Raw genomic sequence first — 19,147 nt, 5'->3', positions numbered from 1 at the left:
ACACTCTGATATACACACAGCTCTACAGTACTTAAATGACTAGAGATGGCATACTAGATTTTACAGTGTGTATGTAGCATGTGCTGTTTTGTATGGCAAAGCACATGTCCATTTTGTTAAAGGGTGGATGATTAAGTGTCAGCCCCACAGCCCTCCTTTCACACCTGGTCTTTATCATCTTTACATGAATGCTAGAGTATGTCCAGGATTGCCAGCGCTTGAGGATAACTCTCACTAAACTAAGACAGTACAGACCTGTGCTGGCGTACACTGGAAGCCCTAAATCTCCCAGCACCGGGAGCATCTCAATCTGGCAAACAGTATGCTGCTGCAGCCCAGGTCAACTCGCCAGCTGTTTGGCTCTTTAGAGAAGCGCATGCAGCAGTGCTAACCAGCTCCGTTTTCACTCCATTTGGTTCAACTTAACGCTACTCTTTTTTTTCCCATTTTTGACCTAAGACTGTTTTTCTGAAAGGAAATAAAGGATTGTTTATGTATGGCTCTGTGAAATGGTTTTTATGTCACTTCTAAAGTATTTAAGGAAACTTGTGACATATTGTGGTGAATATCACATGACTAAATTGCCTTACTCTTGGCTGTGATTGTCATGATCTCACACATATTAAGCTATATTAAGAACTTACCCATGTCTCAGTTGTTGTTTATTGGGCGAATCATTTAACCCACTGCTTGCAGTGATGTGGGCTTGAGTCTTTCTATAATTTATCCATATTTGACCAGCCATAACTGAAGTGTATTTTAAAGAGCTGAACTCTTGGAAAACTTAATTTTCTTCGCAACTTTGACATAAAAGATGTAGCATGTAAACATTAGCTTCACCATTTAGCTCCACCCATTCACATTATTCCAGTTGTAAGGAATGTTTCAGCCTAGATGTACAATACAGGGCAGCCAATCAGAACACAGGTGACCTATATCTGTTTTAAATGCACAGTTACAAACACAGCCTGTTTACTTCTAATAAATAAAGATAGGTTAGAAAATGATCTTGTACTGTGGGTTGCATGACTATTCATTTGCACTAGTGTTACTGTTACCTCATAGCAAGAAGGGCCTGGGTTCGGTTCCCTGGCCGGGCGACCACAGTCTTTTCTATGTGGAGTTTGCATGCTTTACCAATATGAGTTCCCTTTACAGTCCAAAGACATGCAGACAGGCGAATTGGTGATACTAAACTGCTCCTAGGTGTGAGTGTGTGTGTGGATGTACATGTCTCTGTGTCTTTGCTGTGATGGACTGCCGACCTGTCCAGGGTGCTTTCTGCCTTCTGCCTAATGAGCGGGGATAGGCTTCAGCACCCCCTGTGACCCAGGAGGACAAACAGCTTAGAAAATGTGTATGTATAGTTGACTAGTCATTAAAAAAAGTTCAATATATACCTATACTACATCACATCCGATGTACACTCCACACTAAAATGACTATGCATGTCAGAATCGTATCCCTCATAGATATCTGTGCCTCCATGCACTGTATTTTATAAGTCAGGTGGGTAACTAATAATTATTTATCCAACTAAATACTAGTTATTAGCAAGCAATTTCCATTTCTGCATACTATGACAACAGTGAGTCGTTAGGAATAATATATAGTTACTAAAAAAAGTTACACGTTTTTAGAAGTTATGTGTTTGAAGATACTTAGTAGCTAGTAAATGAGATAATGCTGATTTCCCGTATTCGTGCAATGTTATGTTTAGCAAAGCTAATGGTGGTGTATATTCACATTCCCATATTGCATTTAATACTACTTATGGCATCTCTCGCTTAAAATAATTGAAGCTTGTAAGGCATGTATGTAACATTTTCTTAATTTTGTATGTTGCAGTGTTTAACTGTAAATATTATTGGAGAACTTGCCATAGCCGTCTGCCCAGCTGACTGTTAAAAAGAAACCCATTTTTACATAGGGTGCATTTAGTGTGGGTTATGCCACAGGTAACCACCTACTTCCCTGGTCAAGTAAATGAATAACCAAATGTTTTGGTACATAAAGCCACACAAATGTATAAAACTGGACCTCAAAGAAATTGTGAAATATGAGCCACTTAATTTAAAATTGTGTGATTTCAGTCCTATTTTTATTTTTAGATTTATTTTTGAAAAGAAAATTTCACAACTAACTAAACACTAACTGTTACTTTTTTTAATGTTGTTATCAGCATAGTAAAAAGATTAGTTATGAAATTCCCAAACGCAGTAAAATACTCTGGTGGAGCACTGCACTTATACTGCTTGGAATCTTCATGTCCATTCACTGGCCTACTCTTTTATATCCTGTAAGTCTCTTATCTCAGCCCATCCATGTCTGGAAACACTTTCAAACCCTGAGTCACAGAGCTCAGAAATATCTTGGTAAAGTCAGTGCTTTCGTGTGGTTACTGCTACTGGCTGCCCTAACACCTCCGGGATATTCCTTTGTTTTCTAAAGAGTTTAATTTCCAGCAGACACGCTCAATCTAATGAGTTTGTTTGTGATGAACCATTGTGCCCATATTTGGGAAATGGAACTAGAGAGCTCACTTGAACAGGTTTCAGTTACGTAACACACTACTTCTATGCTTAAATGCAAAGGTTAAGCCAAAAACAATGGAATATTGGGAATCAGTCTCTTCTGACATAGTAGACATATAGTAGACAGTAGAGATTAATCAATATTGCTTTTCAAGTGCTTTTTGTACCAATTAATAATAGGTAGCCTACATTTTGTCAGGGTATTTGTACAACCCCATTTCCAAAAAAGTTGGGACGCTGTGCAAAATGAAAATAAAAACAAAATGCATTTATGTGCAAATCATACAAAGACAACAAATTAAATGTTGAAACCTAGAAATTTTATTGTTTTTTAAAAATATATGCCCATTTTGAATTTGATGCCAACAAAACGTTCCAAAACGTTGGGACAGGGGCATGTTTACCACTGTGTTTCATCACCTCTTCTTTTAACAGCACTCTGTAAGCGTTTGGGAACTGAGGAGACCGACTGCTGTAGTTCTGAAAGTGAACTATTTTCCCATTCTTGTTTGATACAGGATTTCAGCTGCTCAACAGTTCAGGGGCTCATTTGTCGTAATTTTCATTTCATAATGCGCCAAATGTTTTCAGTGGGTGATAGGTCTGGACTGGAGAAATGCTGTTGTAATACATGTAGAATGTGGTTTGACACTGTCAAGGCCTTCCCTGAAAAAGACATCGTCTGGATGGCAGCATATGTTGCCAGAACATGTATATATATCGTTCAGCATTAATGGTGCCTTCACAGATGTGCATGTCACCCATGCCATGTGCACTAATGCTCCGCTATACCATCATGAATACTCGCTTTTGAACTGTGCACTGATAACAAGCTAGGTGGTCTTTAGCCCGGAGGACACAGTGTCCATAATTTCAAAAAAGAATTTCAAATGTTGATTTGTCAGACCACAGGACACTTTTCCACATCCCCTCAGTCCATCTTAAATGAGCTTGGGCCCAGAGAAGGTGGCAGCATTTCTGGATCCTGTTTATATATGGTTTCTTCTTTGAGTTTTAACTGTTTTTTTAACTGTTTTAAGTGTTTTAACTTGCATTTATGGATGCAGTGATGAACCATTTTCACAGATAGTGGTTTTCAGAAGTGTTTCTGATCCCATGCAGTGATTTCCACTACAGAATCATGTCTGTTTTTAATGCAGTGCCGCCTGATGGCCCAAAGATCATGGCCAGCAAATACTGGTTTTTGGCCTTGTCCCTTGCATACAGAGATTTCTCTGGATTCTCTGAATCTTTCAATGTTATTATGTACCGTAGATGATGAAAAGCAGAAGTTCCTTGCTGTTTTATGTTGAGAAATGTTATTCCTGAATTGTTGCACTATTTGCTCGTGCAGTCTTTCACAGAGTGGTGAACCCCTCCTCATCAATACTTCTGAAAGACTCAGCCTCTCTGGGATGCTTTTTTATACCCAGTCATGTTACTGACCTGTTGCCAATCAATCGCCAGGTGTTTTTTTTGGATAACACAACTTTACCAGCCTTTTGTTGCCCTTGTCCCAACTTTTTTGGAACATCAAATTCAATATGGGCATTTATTTTTCAATAAACAAAACATTTTCTCAGTTTCAGCATTTCATTTGATGTCTTTGTACTATTTTCAATGAAATATAAGGTTTAAATGATTTGCACATCATTGCATTTCGTTTTTATTTACATTTTGTGCAGCATTTTTGGTAATGAGGTTGTACATATGTACATTTTTTTTCACACATTTTTCTCAAATTACTTGACAATGTCCTTTGTGAATGTGTGGATGTGGTTTTCCAGAATGAAGCCAGTGTGTTTACTGAAACTTGTGAAGCCCAAGGCACTGGACTGGTTAAACGTTCCATGGCTCAACATCTGGCGTGTTTCCCCTCATTTCATTCAGCAAGAGAGGGGGGGGGGCAGAGAGAGACAGGGAGAGGGAGAGAGAGAGTATTATAAAGGTGTAACAACATTAAAAGCAGTAAAAGAAGAAAGGTATTACTAGAACTGCTTCATAAAAGTCTCTTTAAAGAATACATGCCTCTGTCACCTCCTGCCTGAGCTACAAGAAGCTTTAAAAGACCCACTACACCCCCCCAAACACCACACTCACATACACCCCATCATGGTATGTGTGTGAAGGTATATGGGATCATGCAGACTTCCAGTAGCTTGTGTGTATGTGTGTGTCTGAGAGCCTTGTTGTCATTCAGTAGTGCGCAGTTCAGTGCACCTCCTTGCAGATGTGAGCCACTCCTCCCCCGATTTAGTGCTGCTGTGGCAGCGCAGTTGTCTCAAGCAGACCAAAAACTTTACAGCAAGCGGTGTTGACTGACACACACGCACACACACGCTGACCTATGCACATACACTCTTATGGAGTATTATACCATCCTGCTGCTTTGGAGCTGCTTCCTGCTCCCAGGTAAGAGACAGAGGACACATATCACATATGTCACATGTGTATATATATTGGGGTATGTGCAACTATGAATGAGTGCTATGCCTTGATTTGGGGATTTAATGGAATAATTTACATGACTGAGTAAATCGATGTACAGACAGAATACTAATATTGTAAAGAGTGGCTGCAAAGAAGTGCTGCAAATAATATGAACAACAATGTAATAGCGCAGTATCTAACAATACAGCCGCAGGTTGCTTAGGAGAAAATGAGAGTTATATAAGAAGATATAGAACAGACCTATCAATGTATAAAAATTCTGAAAAATTATCGAGGGTAAAAATTAGTACTACTCTTATGTTTAGACTACATTTTTTCTTACCTTCTTACCTCAGTTACATGTACTTAAGTAACGATTTGGTGGATGTGTACGTTCCTGCATATTTTCCAATTATGCTATTTTTACATATTTTTCTGAAGAAAAGAATCTACTTTTTTTTACCAAGGTACATTTTAGCCAATAGCATTTAGTTACTAATTCAATTTTGTGCTTAATTACATTTGCTACATTGGTAACAGCATCTGTACTGGTTGAGTAAATGTAACTTGTCATGAGTAGTAACTAGTTATGAGTTTTGAGGTTTATTATTTTACTTTAGACTAAAAATGAGAAGAATCCTTTTACTTGAGTCATTATTTCACTACAGGAGCAATCCTTTTACTAGAGTATGAGTGTGCTACTCTCCCCACCTCACCACTTCTTGAAGGTGAGACAAAAAACATAGTTGAACTGGTAGGTAATCCTGGGGATCAGTAGAGTCGCGCGCCATCACACTCTCAAATTCAAAGTTCAACGGAAACTCAACAGTTCAACAGTTGAACCAGGTTCAACGGTCATTTGAACCGCTAACGTTACAGGTGAGGAATATATTTAGCTTAAGTCACTTATGTTGTTCTTAGAATTATCCTAAATTAGATTAGATTCACGTTGATTACACTCAGTTGGCTCCTCGTAAGATTAGTCAGCTAAAGCTAGCTAGTTTAGTTAATGCTACTCATTAGCTACTCAGTGCTAGCATTGCTCCATAACAAGGTTGTACAACATTGGTAGTAACGTTAAATATTATTTTTCTTTGAGGCAGAGGCAGAGTGTTGTTAACAAATTATTAGCAAGTATTAGCAAGCTGGTAATCTATCCTGTCTTGGCAATCTAACCAGTTCTAGCTAAGTTAGCTAGCTTGTTAATGTTAGCATTAGCGTATGTCTGGTAAAGTAACCTAGCCTAACCTAAAGCCTTGGGTACATTACGCGACTTTTAAAGTTCTGGCATTGTAAAAATACTGGACACCTCACACTATTCTGCAGATGATTTTAGGCGACTAAAATATTGGGCATCACACGCTACTCGACCTTTAAGTTGTTGCTAAACGAACCAAACTCGCGCGAACTCATGCTAACTATTGCGTTCTCCCATTAGGAGGAGACTCAAGTAAACAGTCGTGGAGCTGCTGCTGTATTCTGTGCAGTTTGCGCTGACACAGTAGCTAAAGAAGCAGCGGGTAAACATATTTAAGTGAGGGTTGTGGATGTAAAGATGTGAAGAGTGTGGTAGTTTTTAGAGCTTTAGATGTGTATGCACTCGACTGTACTCGTGTCTTCAACTCAGCTCATTACAAAGCTTCGCTACACACCTTTTAGCCATTTTTCCTTTTATAAACATGCTTTCTTTTCTTCTCGCTCTCAGTTGTCATTGGCTCTTAAATGAGTCACTGACCAGTATACACAGTTAAAATTATGACTGCTAGAACAACAACGTTAACAACGATGTCCAGTAATTAGAGCTTGTACTCGAGCTTGAAGTAAAAATAACCTTACATCAGTTCCTATGTCTTCTCAGAGTTAAGATGGGTTTGTGTAATTAGGAGTTATGAAGGAATAAACTTTGTCATATGGAAGACAAGAACCTTTGTGTCAGCATTTCACCACTTCTGACTAACATTATGCTAAGACTATTTTAAAGTTGGTGCTGTTTACAGCTGCTTTCAGTAGAACAGTTTTTGTTTTCCCCTGCCGGTGTTTGTTCATGTTTAGCTTTTTGCCAACTAGTTTATTTTTAGAAAGCTAACATGGCTAATCTATTTTTTTGGTTATAGTTATTTTCACCTATCTATTTTTTGTCACTCTGTGGACGTTAGCTGACATTATTGTACTCTGATAGATGTAAACCGTTTCTTATATGAAAAATATATATCCATTATTCAGTTTGGACACCCACATTGTTTTGTGTTTGGTGTTCTTCAGCAATTCTGAACAGATCCTCGAATTTCAATCTTGGCAACTATGGAAAACATAAGTTGTATGGTGAGCTGAATGATACAACTTGCAGTATTTCTGAAGGTAATGACAAAGTCCTTACAGAGGCAGAGCACATTTAGGCCTTGCCCATGCCCTGGGGGAAACAGATTTGCATTGTTCACTTCTCTTTATTGCTTTTAAACTAAAACTGCAGATATGCCAAAAAGCTATTGCATGGTGATGTGCACAATAAATAAGATTAAAAACCTGGTTTAAGATTTTACATAATTTCAAGAAGCAAAACGGAGCCAAAACATAACACAAGGCTATAAACAGGTAGGAGGGCTCACCATCCACAGGGACCATATGGGATCCTGATGATATCCATGTCTGTGTGTGCAGCAGACATTTTGGGTCAGGTTGGTCAGAAAGTTAATTAATTCTCTATCTGAGAATTTGTCATTAAAAAATGGTATCCAATTCCCCAGATACATGAGGTTACTGTGAGATAGTCAGTCAAGCTGTCTAGATTCTAGCTACATTAGCTTGCTAGCTAGCTAGCTAACAACGAGTGTAATTGTAATAGCTAGTAGTGCTAATAATATGTAATAGTACAGCTATACTTGAGCATTTTGCTCTTAGATGAGAATAGCATAGTGACAAGTTTATATGTAATTAATCCAGATTTATACAGAACAAGGATGATATTGATTGTATTGCTAATAATATGCAGACTCATAGTGGGTTGTAGACTTGAGCATTTTAATCACAATGTTAGCTAACGTTGGCTATCTGGATGACAGTATTGACTAAAGTTAGCTTAAGCTACCTGGCGATTCTGTCAGATAATGGTGCAGGTCAAAATAAGTGACGGCTGGATACTCTAGAGAGTAATTTTTCCACACTGATTTTGGGATTTAGTTTCCCTGTATATCTAGCCCTTTCTGTGGGTGGAAGCGTATTGAAACAGGCTGATGTTGACATTTTATGTTACCAGGACTTTCTCTGCAAACAGACGCCACGTTGAGCTTTACGAGATTTCCCATTTATGTTTTAACCAATGATCGGTCTCCTCCTTTATAACATCTGGTAATAATCGTCCATAAGGTCATTTGTTTTACCCGGCCTTTGGGCCTATAGCAGCAGTTAGCTAGCTGGCTAACAGTGTTTTATACGAAGATTGCGATAGTAACGTTCAAGGGAGGCTGTAACAATTCAAAGGGGCCTTATGGGCAAAGTATAATTGTGGTAAAAGTTATCCATACAGTTTTTTGTTGTTGTTAATGTTATAATAATTAGTTTGGATTGTGAGTGTGTCTCCTCTCTATGAGTTGTGCTGATGTTTTAGGTCAAGTTTTTGATGAGAGAAGTTGTCTCTGAATGCAGGGGGTTGCAGTAGTGTAGTGTGCTTGTTTATTAAACTTTTTAAACTCACAAAGGGCTTGATAGTTAGCTAACGAGTTGAATAAGGTGGTACAGTCACATCAGTAGAATTCTTAAGTTATGCAGACCCTCAATCCCTTTGACCCAAGAGTTAAAGACCTGTGATGCAGATCATGTGAAGCCTGCCAAGCAATAAAATAAGGGCATGGCAGCCATTAGTTCCATGTGCTGTTAGGAGTTTTTTTTTCTGTTTGTGTTGCCATAGTGAAGCTCTTGGAGAGAACTCCAATTGGCCACTGAGTAAAGGAATATCAGGGTTTCAGCTTGTTTAAATGGGCAGTGTTGTGCTGAATGTCCTGCTGATGTTATTCAAGAAAGGACGGAGATTAAAGATCAGTCTGTTTTACCATTAAATGCTTAAGTTACTCTGCTGTCTGTTAAGCTGCTCAGACATAGTTGATGTTTTTTATCTATGATTGCAAATAGTATCTGTACAAGACAACATACTCAGGCTTCTCCCTCCAGCACCAGAATATCATAGTTTTAGTTCTTATGAACTAAATAAACTCTTAATGAATGACAGCTGTGGGTAGAGTGAACACTGAAGTGCTGATTACTTCCTTTATTGTGATCAGCTGACATCAAGCCATGAATCCAGATACCTTATACTTGGACAGTACGAATTAACTTTTGAAAAAAAGAATAAATAAATACCAAAAGTCCAATACTATATAGCACTGTCTAAAAAATGACCATAAACACATTTAAAGTCATAAATAATTACTAAACTAAAGTTTTGGGTAAGACTCAAATTTAATCTGTCTTTTGTTGTGTGAAACTCAGTTAGCTCAGTTAGCACTACCACCTAGTGCACCTAGGATGGCTAGTGGAGAAAAAGTTGATTAGCTAACAGGCTACCACTTTCATACACCACAGCATATGTTTGCTTCTTCAAAATAAACTGGTAGCTAAAGTTCAGATAAATTCTGTATTTCCAAAGGAAAAATGTGAAATTTGCACGGTAACACATTTAACACAAAGATCTTTATGATCTTAGTAAGACATCTAAAAGGAGATAACCATTTAAAAGAATGATTTTGAGTAAGTATGTAAAAGTTTGCACTAATTGTCATGTCTCATTTAGCTGTCATGTCTATGTAGAATTAATAATCTTGCTCCATCTTTAGAGTTTTAGTCTTTTGCTTTCTGCACTTTATGTACAGATTATTATGTAAATTTGTTTTAAAATACAAAAAAGGGGTAGAAATGTTAGTAATTGATAGTGATATCAAATAAGTTGTTAATTATAAATTATCGTATCGCACCAGAAATTCCATTTCGGTGCATGCCTAGTATTGTGTGAGTGTGATTAAAAAAACCTAATTGTTATTTCTAGAAAGTTTTGCAATCAATAGCAATGTACACAATTATAAACCAAATGATAAATTACAGTTATAAACTTATAAACCATATCAGTTCATCACAAATAAGACACAGTGACTTCCAATTTAACAGTGCATATTTTCAGATGTGTTGTGGAGAAACCTGTTAGTTTCACCAAAAAATTAAAGAAAAGTTTGGCGAAAAGTCAAATTTACACAATTGGAGTCCAAATTTTGCTTCTTTAGTTGGAGTGGCAAGGCTAACATTGCTAACACAAGAATTCAATAGTCACCCAAATATCTCACATGTAAAAATACATCACCAAAATGTCTTTCAACCCACTCAACCCACATTCAGGTCTTCATTATGGTTGTGCAGACTTGTTAGGCCGCTTACAGTGAACGATATAAAATAAAAACCTGTAGAGTGGTGATCTAGAATCAGCATTTGTGACAAAGACTGTCATAAATATGGATGAATCTGATTCAACCAGCCTTGGTGTTGTCTGAAATGGATGCCCATAGTGACTGGACAGGTTGAGTGATATTTTGAGGATGTATTTTTACAGAAACAGTTTGGGCTGTTTGGTTCACTGTTGAGTTTCAGTGGTTGTTAGCAAAGTTAGCCTCATAGCTACAGTTTTAAACTAAAGAAGTAAAATTTGGAATCCAAAATCGATGTAGTCCAATGGATAGACTTCATCTAGAGTAAGTGGAAAATTGGGTAATCTTTGGGTTGTGAGTAGGTCTGGGACTGGTGAAGATATTAGTAGCATTAGGTAAAGGCATGTATCAGATTTGGCCATTTTTTCTGCTTTCCTCTTTAAAACTAGTTGCAATTGCCATGACAGTTCCTCAAATATATGAGAGGTTTTGAGTCTGTTTTGTAATGAAAAATGCAGCAAATCAAAATGGCCTATACAGTATGCTTAAATGAAGCTGTATAAAATCTGAAAAAAGAAAAGTCTACTTATATAAAGTGTTTGTTCAGCTAGGGAGGGAATATAACTCTGTTTCTTATTAACTGTGATTGCTTTTCAGGCTGCATTTCTCTCCTATTGGAAAACATTTGAAGGCACACATCATGTCAAGGGCAATAATCCACACAACATAAATCTATAGACAGACTCACCTGACATCACAAACATTTCATTCTACACTGTAATTGTAGTATTTTTATCATATTATCTTGTCGTCAAAAGCTACCTCTCAACACAGGGTTCAAACAACAACCAGACAAAAAGAGGTAAGGAAACTTGAATAGGCTATTGCAGCACGATGATGTGGTGACAAGAGTGTAAGAGAGTGAGAGAGAGAGAAAGAAAGACAGATGAAAAGACAGGAAGACTGAAAGAATCATCTTGACCTTTTTGTCTCCTTTTTATCAGAGGATGGACCTTTCATCTGTTCCATACATTTTCACATTTCAGTTTCCTGCTGGGGAAATTAAACTTGAAACGCAATATGACATCATTACTCCAATATGGTATTTTTGCCTCACTTGGCAGCAGTAGAAAAGTCTTCCTGCTCCTATTTGACCTCTCTAGATAAACATTTAAATTGAAACCAGACTTCAAATGATCAAGTGTCTCGGGGTACGACTGATCTAGGGTCAGCTGAACCTGTCCTAAGATATGTCCCTGTCCAAATATGTACCTGTTCTCTCCTTGATAAGTAATTGGTGTTTTTGGTCTGTATTTATCTGTTGGTGGATGCAGGCTGAAGTGTATTTTGGAGAAGGAATATTAAGGCAGAGTCTTTCTGCTTTGCGTCCTGATGAAAGTATAGGAAGTATGTCCTCTGATAACTGCCTAATTGTGATTAATATTAACCTGTGATTACTGATTATGTTGATTTTCTCTTCCTTGTAAGCAATCAATGCTTGTAGCCATTCATTGTTTTGGAAAGCAAATGATGAAATGACATTGACCAGTTATTTCTCTTTCTTAGTCCTTTAAAAGACTTAGCAGATAATGCAAAATGTGACTGTTCACACCCACTGGTTCTCATGTTCCAGATTGTCTCATAACTTGATGCATCAATATGCAATACGTATTAATGTAAGGCTTCTATTTTAAGGGAGCCGGGACTGCTTCAGTATTGACACGAAGAATCCACAGATCATCCGAGGTCCAAAGGAGGCGCAGTTTGGCTACACAGTGCAACAACATGAGGCGCTTGGTGAGAAATGGTACGGTGTTCTTCTTTAAGCTATAATTAACAAAGAGGTGTAACATTTGGCAAAAATATTCTCTTTAGATCCTAATGAAACTTCAGCCACAGCACTAACTGAAACTTGAAAATTGTCATTTTCTAAACCAACTCCAGTCTGGATATTATTTGCAGAAATGTAAAAACGTGGAAGTCATTTCATTGATTGCTTAGGAGAGCAGCAAATATTTACAATCTATACCGTGTTATGTTTTTCAGCTGCAAAATTCGCTTTATGACAGGTGTATGACAAATTAGTGTTTAATACGTAACACTATTCATAGTCCTTATTCATTGCACAGTTTTCATCAGAAAAAGGAAGCTTTCTCCATGATACTGAACCGTCACTTGCACAATCCCGGTTTTGTATTACTCAGAGCAGTTTTTGTGATTTGTGTTTAATCCCAAATGCTGTCTGCTGGCAAGGACAGAGTCTGCATTCTGCCTGGTAGAATTCCTCTGTGCAATCGATCATATTTCAAATCTCTCATAATTGGATAGTCTATATATCATTTCTTACTACAAATCATTCCTGTGTGCCACTATATGGATCTCAATCAAAGCCATTCTTTCTTAGTAAATAAAATGAGTCACAGCAACCAAATCTGGGTAAATCAAAAGTCAGCAAACATTCAAGACATTCAAATGCTGTATATAGAAAAATATTTAAACATTCTTACTAAAATTTCACTCTTGTGAGTATGAAAATCAGATAAAGTAAGCATAGATAGCAACGATTTCATTCCACATCAAGAGAGCCTCCTACATATGGGATTTAACTGGAGCCTGAAAAAGTTTTCCATGCTGCTGTATCTTGTAGAATCATTCCTATTTGCAAAATGGTATAAATGGTAAAGATGGCAGATGGTATTAAGGCCAATTTTAGTCAAGCTGCATCCAAAAATCTCATACCAGGCCCTAGGGAATGAGGGGCCAGGAGCCTGGCATGAATCTCCTGTAGTATAAATACTGCCTGTATTTTTACCTGAAAAGTACACAAATAGCTTCAGGGACTCTGAGTTATGGTTTTCATTACACTGTTGCAACTGAGCAACTGAGTGTATATATTACAGACACACACACTCACTCACACATACACACACACGTGTATATGTGTGTATATATACACATACATGTATATACGTACATACATATATATATATATATATATATATATATATATATATATATATATATATATATATATATATATATATATATATAAAGGTTCAAGAGGCTTTATACATGTACATTTGTATATTCATTATATGCCTAAGGGAAATTTAGAAATGCATGTCTATATGCAGTATGTTATATATATACAATTCCCTTTATATAAGGTAACTCCACATGATCCAAGATGGCCTCTGCTTCCTGTTTTTTAGCTTAAAGTTTCTCAGTCATGACGGTAACTTACGGTCCTTCAGCATTGCGAAATGTTTTGGCCTTTGAAGCTTGCAGGTAAATAAGTGGAAAGTATTTGCTCTTGTCTAGCGCAACCTGTCTGATAGCCTTTCACAGCAGTAGTGGCTTCTGGAAAGTATGTGAGGCGGTCTGTTATTCCTGAGTCCCCCCACTGTGCATCTCATCATAGTACAGCTTAACACAGTGGCGGAAAGCAAACCTCTTGGTATGTGATGCTTCAGGAATGTGAGTGTCTCTGTAGTAGCACAGCAGAGTCAGGAATGTTGTTTTCCTTTTTTGTAGTTTGTAATAGCCTAAAATATCCAACGGTTCAGTAGTCTACACTCCTGTACACGCAGGTGGTATTATAATTGGACATTTTTTGGTGTCTGATAAATCAGGAATGAAATCAGTGATTCAGTTTCCTTTAGGAAATGAGTCTCTGCTATTTGATGCCAAAAATGAACTCTTCTTAGCTCTTATTTTTCTCATAAATGTGATTATTTTCCTTATGGCCATTAACATACATGCCAAAAATCACTGGTGATTCCCTTACTCCCCCCAGACCAATTCATCACTCTTTGTTTCCAGTAAAATAGCATAGATGGTCCTGTACTCATGAAATACTCATCACAATGGAATGAATGCTGGGAACAATTTCTCGACCACACGATCCAAACTGTTGACGAATTGATCAAATATATAAATCAAATAACTATTCACCTGTCTAGCCATCGTCCCAAAGGCAAGAGCAGGTGTCTTTTGTGCTAAATGTGGGAGATCATGCCTCATTATGGAGTGTAAAATGAAAGAAATAGATTTTTTCTAATTAAATAAGTTAATAAACTTATTACCTTATTACTATATTACTGTATACTAAAACATATTACTGTGTAAGCCATTGTAAAATGGGAACACCAAAAAGGCTGACTGTGTCTAGGAGTTAATAAGGATGCCATCAAAACAGCAGGGAATGGAGTCGATGCTCAGAGTGTGTGTGCATGGGGGTCAGCTAGGTTGCAGTGTCCATATGCTTTTTGTCCAGTCTTTCATGTCAGTCCTCAGGTTAGCACCTGTTACTGACCTCAAGCACTCTCAGACGTGACATATTCTAGTCTACTATTTGAGTGACTTCAATCACAGTACGATATGTTTTTATTTAGTTTAGAAGGATTTTTTAGTAAGAATGAGGAACAATCCTTCACTTAGTGGAAATAACTTTCTGGATGGACAAAATTTCCACTCTTTGGGCCAAGGCACTGGAAAAGTAAATTCTTAGGAAGAAAACGGGAAATACCATGTGGAGATGTAGCAGATGTGAAGGAGAAAAGTGCAGGGTTGCTACCCATTTTATACTGCTTTAATTAATTATAACTTCAGAGTGAGTTAGTTTAATTGATTATACACTGCATCTAAGGAAGAACAGAAATGTCCCAGCCCTTGTTCAGCATCAATCCTGAAACAACTGTGGATCAACATTAATCTTTCAAGAGTTACTGTTGTTTTTTCTCTATTCTATTCTATTCTAGAAAAGCAGGGGAGGGGAGAGGAGGGCAGGAGGGTAAAGTGGTAGAGAATGTGCAAGAGGGGAGACTGGAGCTGGGTGTGAATGTCAGTGGGTGCCTCTGAGCTGTTGTCCTATTGCTGCTGATTCCTATTCTATTCTATTTTTCGAATACATTTGATTTACGTTCTACTTAGTTATATGAATTAGATTTATACAAAAATAACTTTTCATTAAGTTCAAATTATAAAAATACCTCACCTTCTACTTAAAAAACACAAATGTGTGTCAGTTGAAAGTTTAGAATCTGCACTTTTGACAGAAACAGAAGTTTGTTTTTTTTTTTTGGAAGGATTAAACCAATTTTTTGGTAGCAGTAATAAAAGGTCACACAAAAATACAAGCATAGTACTGATTTGAAAAACTGTGTTCTGTGTCATCAACATATGTCCAAAAGTGAGCTACTTGAAGGTGCACCCTATGCTGACACAGGCATTAACTGTGTACACACTAGGCTTGAACTGTTTAACAGTAGTATTATGAATGCTGTTAGATTTCCTCTGTCACCATGTCCAATCAATCTGGATGATTTAAATGTCAGAAAATATGTATCATATATATTCATATTTATCTCATAATCTTTGTATTCTTTAAAAGAGTTCATATCACTGTAAATATATTTTCTTTCTTCAGAACATTCATTTTTTACTGTGCTCATGCTAGTTAAACAGATGGAGCCGCATGCTGCAGCCTTCAAAGCACAGAATGCCATCTCTTGTGAAAGATGAACCACAGCTTAAATGATTTTAATGTTGTCATTACAGTTCATTTAAAAAATTTAATAATATTAATAATTGATTAAGAACAGACTACAATAAAAGTAAAGGAAACTACAATAAAAGTATCCTATAGGTTAACTTCATCAGCTTTAGATTATTATTTCAACAAAAACGATTGTTAGGCTGCAAATGTGTGTTAATTTATACCAATAACAACCAAACAAGTTGCTAAAACAAATTATCGCTGAAAGGAGATGTCTTGCAAGAGTGAGGGGTAACTAATATCAAGTTATTTAGTATTAGTATTAGCAGTATATTTTTTTCATAATGAGGGGTGCCAACTCTCATGCTTTTGGGTCTCTTCTTGAGCTCTCATGCTGTGCAAAGGTATTTCATGGCAATAAATGGCCAGTGTGCACCACAGTTCTATGCTAAGGACAATGAGCATAATACTCTTGTGCATGCAAAATTAAGTATCTTACTCCATCCACCTCACCCATGTTGGCAAACCTGTTTTGCTGTCATTATTTTTATGTAGCATATATAAAATCTCTAAAAATCTAGTCTCAAATTTTTCATAGTCTAGGGCCACAAAATTGTCTAATGAGGCTCTTTTATTTGCAGTACCTTTTGTCCTGAAAATGCATTAACACGGTGTGCTGGTGGCATAGGAAAGCAGAACTGTCGTCAATCTGCGATGGCTGCAGGACACATGAACACATGCCAATGGAATGGGATGCTCTGGAGCCTAAGGTCACCATGTCCAGTGTCAAGCGTTTAGCTAGCATTAGGCCGTGGAGCATTTGAACTTCATTCTCTGAAGTGATGGAGCATCATCCTATACCTTTGGCATGACTTGGAGTGGCATTTATGATTTAGAACTAATCATTCAACATCAGTACCTGACCTCACTAATGTTCTTGTGGCTCAGTGCAATCAAATCCTCACAGCAATGTTCCAACAGCTAGTCGAAACTGTTACTATAGCAAAGGGCAGTCAAATTCCCTAATACTTTTGATTTTAGGAGAAACTTTGTGTGACCTGGAGCCTCATTTATAAAATGTACTTGAATTTGTTTCTAAATGTGTTTTTCAGATTTATAAAAACATGTTCATGAATTGGGCATCCTAGTGCCTGTAGCACACTCAGACTGACGACTGTATGCATCATGATCACTTTTATAAATCACTACTTGAAATGTGAGTTTTTATATATAATGATTTTGTGATTATCACGGTCAAAATAGCAAAAGGAAATGTTAAGTATGTTAAATGTCTGGATTGATTTCAAGTTTTAATTGCTTGGTCAGTGGCTGATGGCTCTGACCTACCAAAAAACATAACAAAAATTCTGCTGTTTGGGAAACTGAAATGAGGAGGTATGCTTAGTAGGATTATTATATTTAGTCTAAAATATGCTAACAGCATGCTAGAATGAACTGGCAAGTTTTTTTCCTATAAAAAACACATGGATATCACAGAGCAGTGACACTGGAGCTTGCCAGAGGAATGTAAACAACCACATACATTCATCACACAGGCCAAAGCAAAAAGGCTTGTGGTTTGTTGTTGCTGGTATGAACATGAGTAATAGTAATGCATTAAGCAGTGGCTCTTTTCAGTGGTACTCTACCCTGGTATTTTATGCTTCAGTCCATGCTGCTGTGCTCATTTTGTACATTTATCTCTCTGGGAGAGAATGGCTTTGATTGGCCCTAAAATGACCTCTTTTTACATAAAACAGTGTTTTTAAGGTCTGATTGCGTACCTTAAATAAATTTTTCCCAGGTGAAAAGTACATATTCTCTTCATAGACGGGGTGTGTGGAGTCAATACAACTTAGAAAATATATTTTCAATGGATTATGGTACAATTATGTTCCCTGACTAAAGGTATTGAGATGTACCCTTGAGGATACCACCCCAGTGACAAGAGGGGAACTGCTTCGGTGACAGTTTCGTACCTTTATTTCTGAGAGTGTACAGTAATAAAAACTGTAATCAGTCATTGATTTGGACAAACAGTGGTTCAGTCATGTCTTTAGTGTTTTGATTTGTTTCACTGTAGGCTATTGGTGGGAGCTCCATTTGAGAAGAGTGGTGAAAACCAGACTGGTGATGTCTACAGGTGTCCACTGGCAAGCAGAACTGATACAAACTGTTCACGACTGAACTTAGGTGTCTCTTTGGATTCTTAATGGAAGATTCATTTTTTTGCATCAAGACAGCATTTACTGAGTCATTTTGGAATAACAGCTTTTTCTTAAATGTATCTCTTTATTTGTTTTGCTCTTTTCTGGATCTTTCCTCCAAGGAGAGATATCTTTAAAGAATGTTTTAGAACGCAAAGACAAAATGAGTCTTGGGATGTCCCTTGCCTCTAACCCAAAGGATAACAGTTTTGTGGTAGGTGTGGTTCTCATAATAGCCCTATTTTGATACAAAGAAATTTCGATCTATGTCCAATTAAAACTTCAGTTTAATAAGATACAAAGGTTAAAGTATGTGTGTTATGAACTGTTTTATGTTCCAGGCTTGTGGTCCGTTGTGGTCATATGAATGTGGCAGTTCGTTATACAGCACAGGAATCTGCTCCAGAGTTGACAGCAGTTTTAACTTCACACGCAGCATCGCCCCAGCCTTTCAGAGTAAAATTCAACTTATTTCTCTTTTCATGTTCAACACGTTGCTTGGCTGTTGATGGCACTGTTTTCAGTACGGAAAGGTGCTGTACTATTGCATTTATTTTTTTCTGTCAGGATGTGAGACCTATATGGACATAGTAATAGTGCTGGATGGATCAAATTCTATATACCCCTGGTTTGAGGTGCAATACTTCCTAATCAACATCCTTCAGAAGTTTTCCATTGGGCCAGGACAGATTCAGGTAAATATGAATTTTATACTCTGTATGCTGCGCAAATCTTTGAGCTGGATGTGTAATTTTGCATCTATCTGAGCACAGGGGCAGCAGAGCAGCTGCTTAGGGCCCCATGATTCAAGGGCCCCATGAAAATGCATATTAGATATAGTGTATGAATTGATGTTAAATAACTTTTGTTAAAATATCTACAGTTTAAACGTAATTGTTATTTGTGATTGTTGTGATTGTTATTATTATTTAATATTTGTACTATTTATTAGTTTTAGAAGTTTATTAAGTGAAATTATCTCAGTATATTGACAGATCATTATGCTTGTTTCAAGCATATTTTTAAAGCAAGCAAAATTATCTGTTGGTATTGTGAGATTATTTCACTCAATAA

General features: G+C 37.1%; 1 protein-coding gene across 2 annotated transcripts in view; it reads left to right on the top strand.

The window, feature by feature from the left end:
- The first annotated feature begins 4,793 nt into the window (after positions 1-4,793).
- The window catches only part of itga11b (integrin, alpha 11b), a 37,637-nt gene continuing 23,283 nt past the window's right edge, over positions 4,794-19,147 (top strand). The window contains exons 1-6 of one of the 2 annotated variants that reach the window (XM_036576366.1): positions 4,794-4,946; positions 12,065-12,176; positions 17,950-18,059; positions 18,196-18,287; positions 18,415-18,529; positions 18,641-18,768. In XM_036576366.1, coding sequence (XP_036432259.1) covers positions 4,898-4,946; positions 12,065-12,176; positions 17,950-18,059; positions 18,196-18,287; positions 18,415-18,529; positions 18,641-18,768 — 606 coding nt within the window. In that variant the 5' untranslated portion in view covers positions 4,794-4,897. The remainder of the gene's footprint in view (positions 4,947-12,064; positions 12,177-17,949; positions 18,060-18,195; positions 18,288-18,414; positions 18,530-18,640; positions 18,769-19,147) is intronic. The other variant, XM_036576365.1, reaches the window with a different exon arrangement.

This window comes from Colossoma macropomum, unplaced genomic scaffold (assembly GCF_904425465.1).
Source record: "Colossoma macropomum unplaced genomic scaffold, Colossoma_macropomum, whole genome shotgun sequence".
In the NCBI taxonomy this organism is placed as follows: Eukaryota; Metazoa; Chordata; class Actinopteri; order Characiformes; family Serrasalmidae; genus Colossoma; species Colossoma macropomum.
Note: the sequence above shows the minus strand (reverse complement) of the source record. Positions and strands in the feature narration are given on the sequence as shown.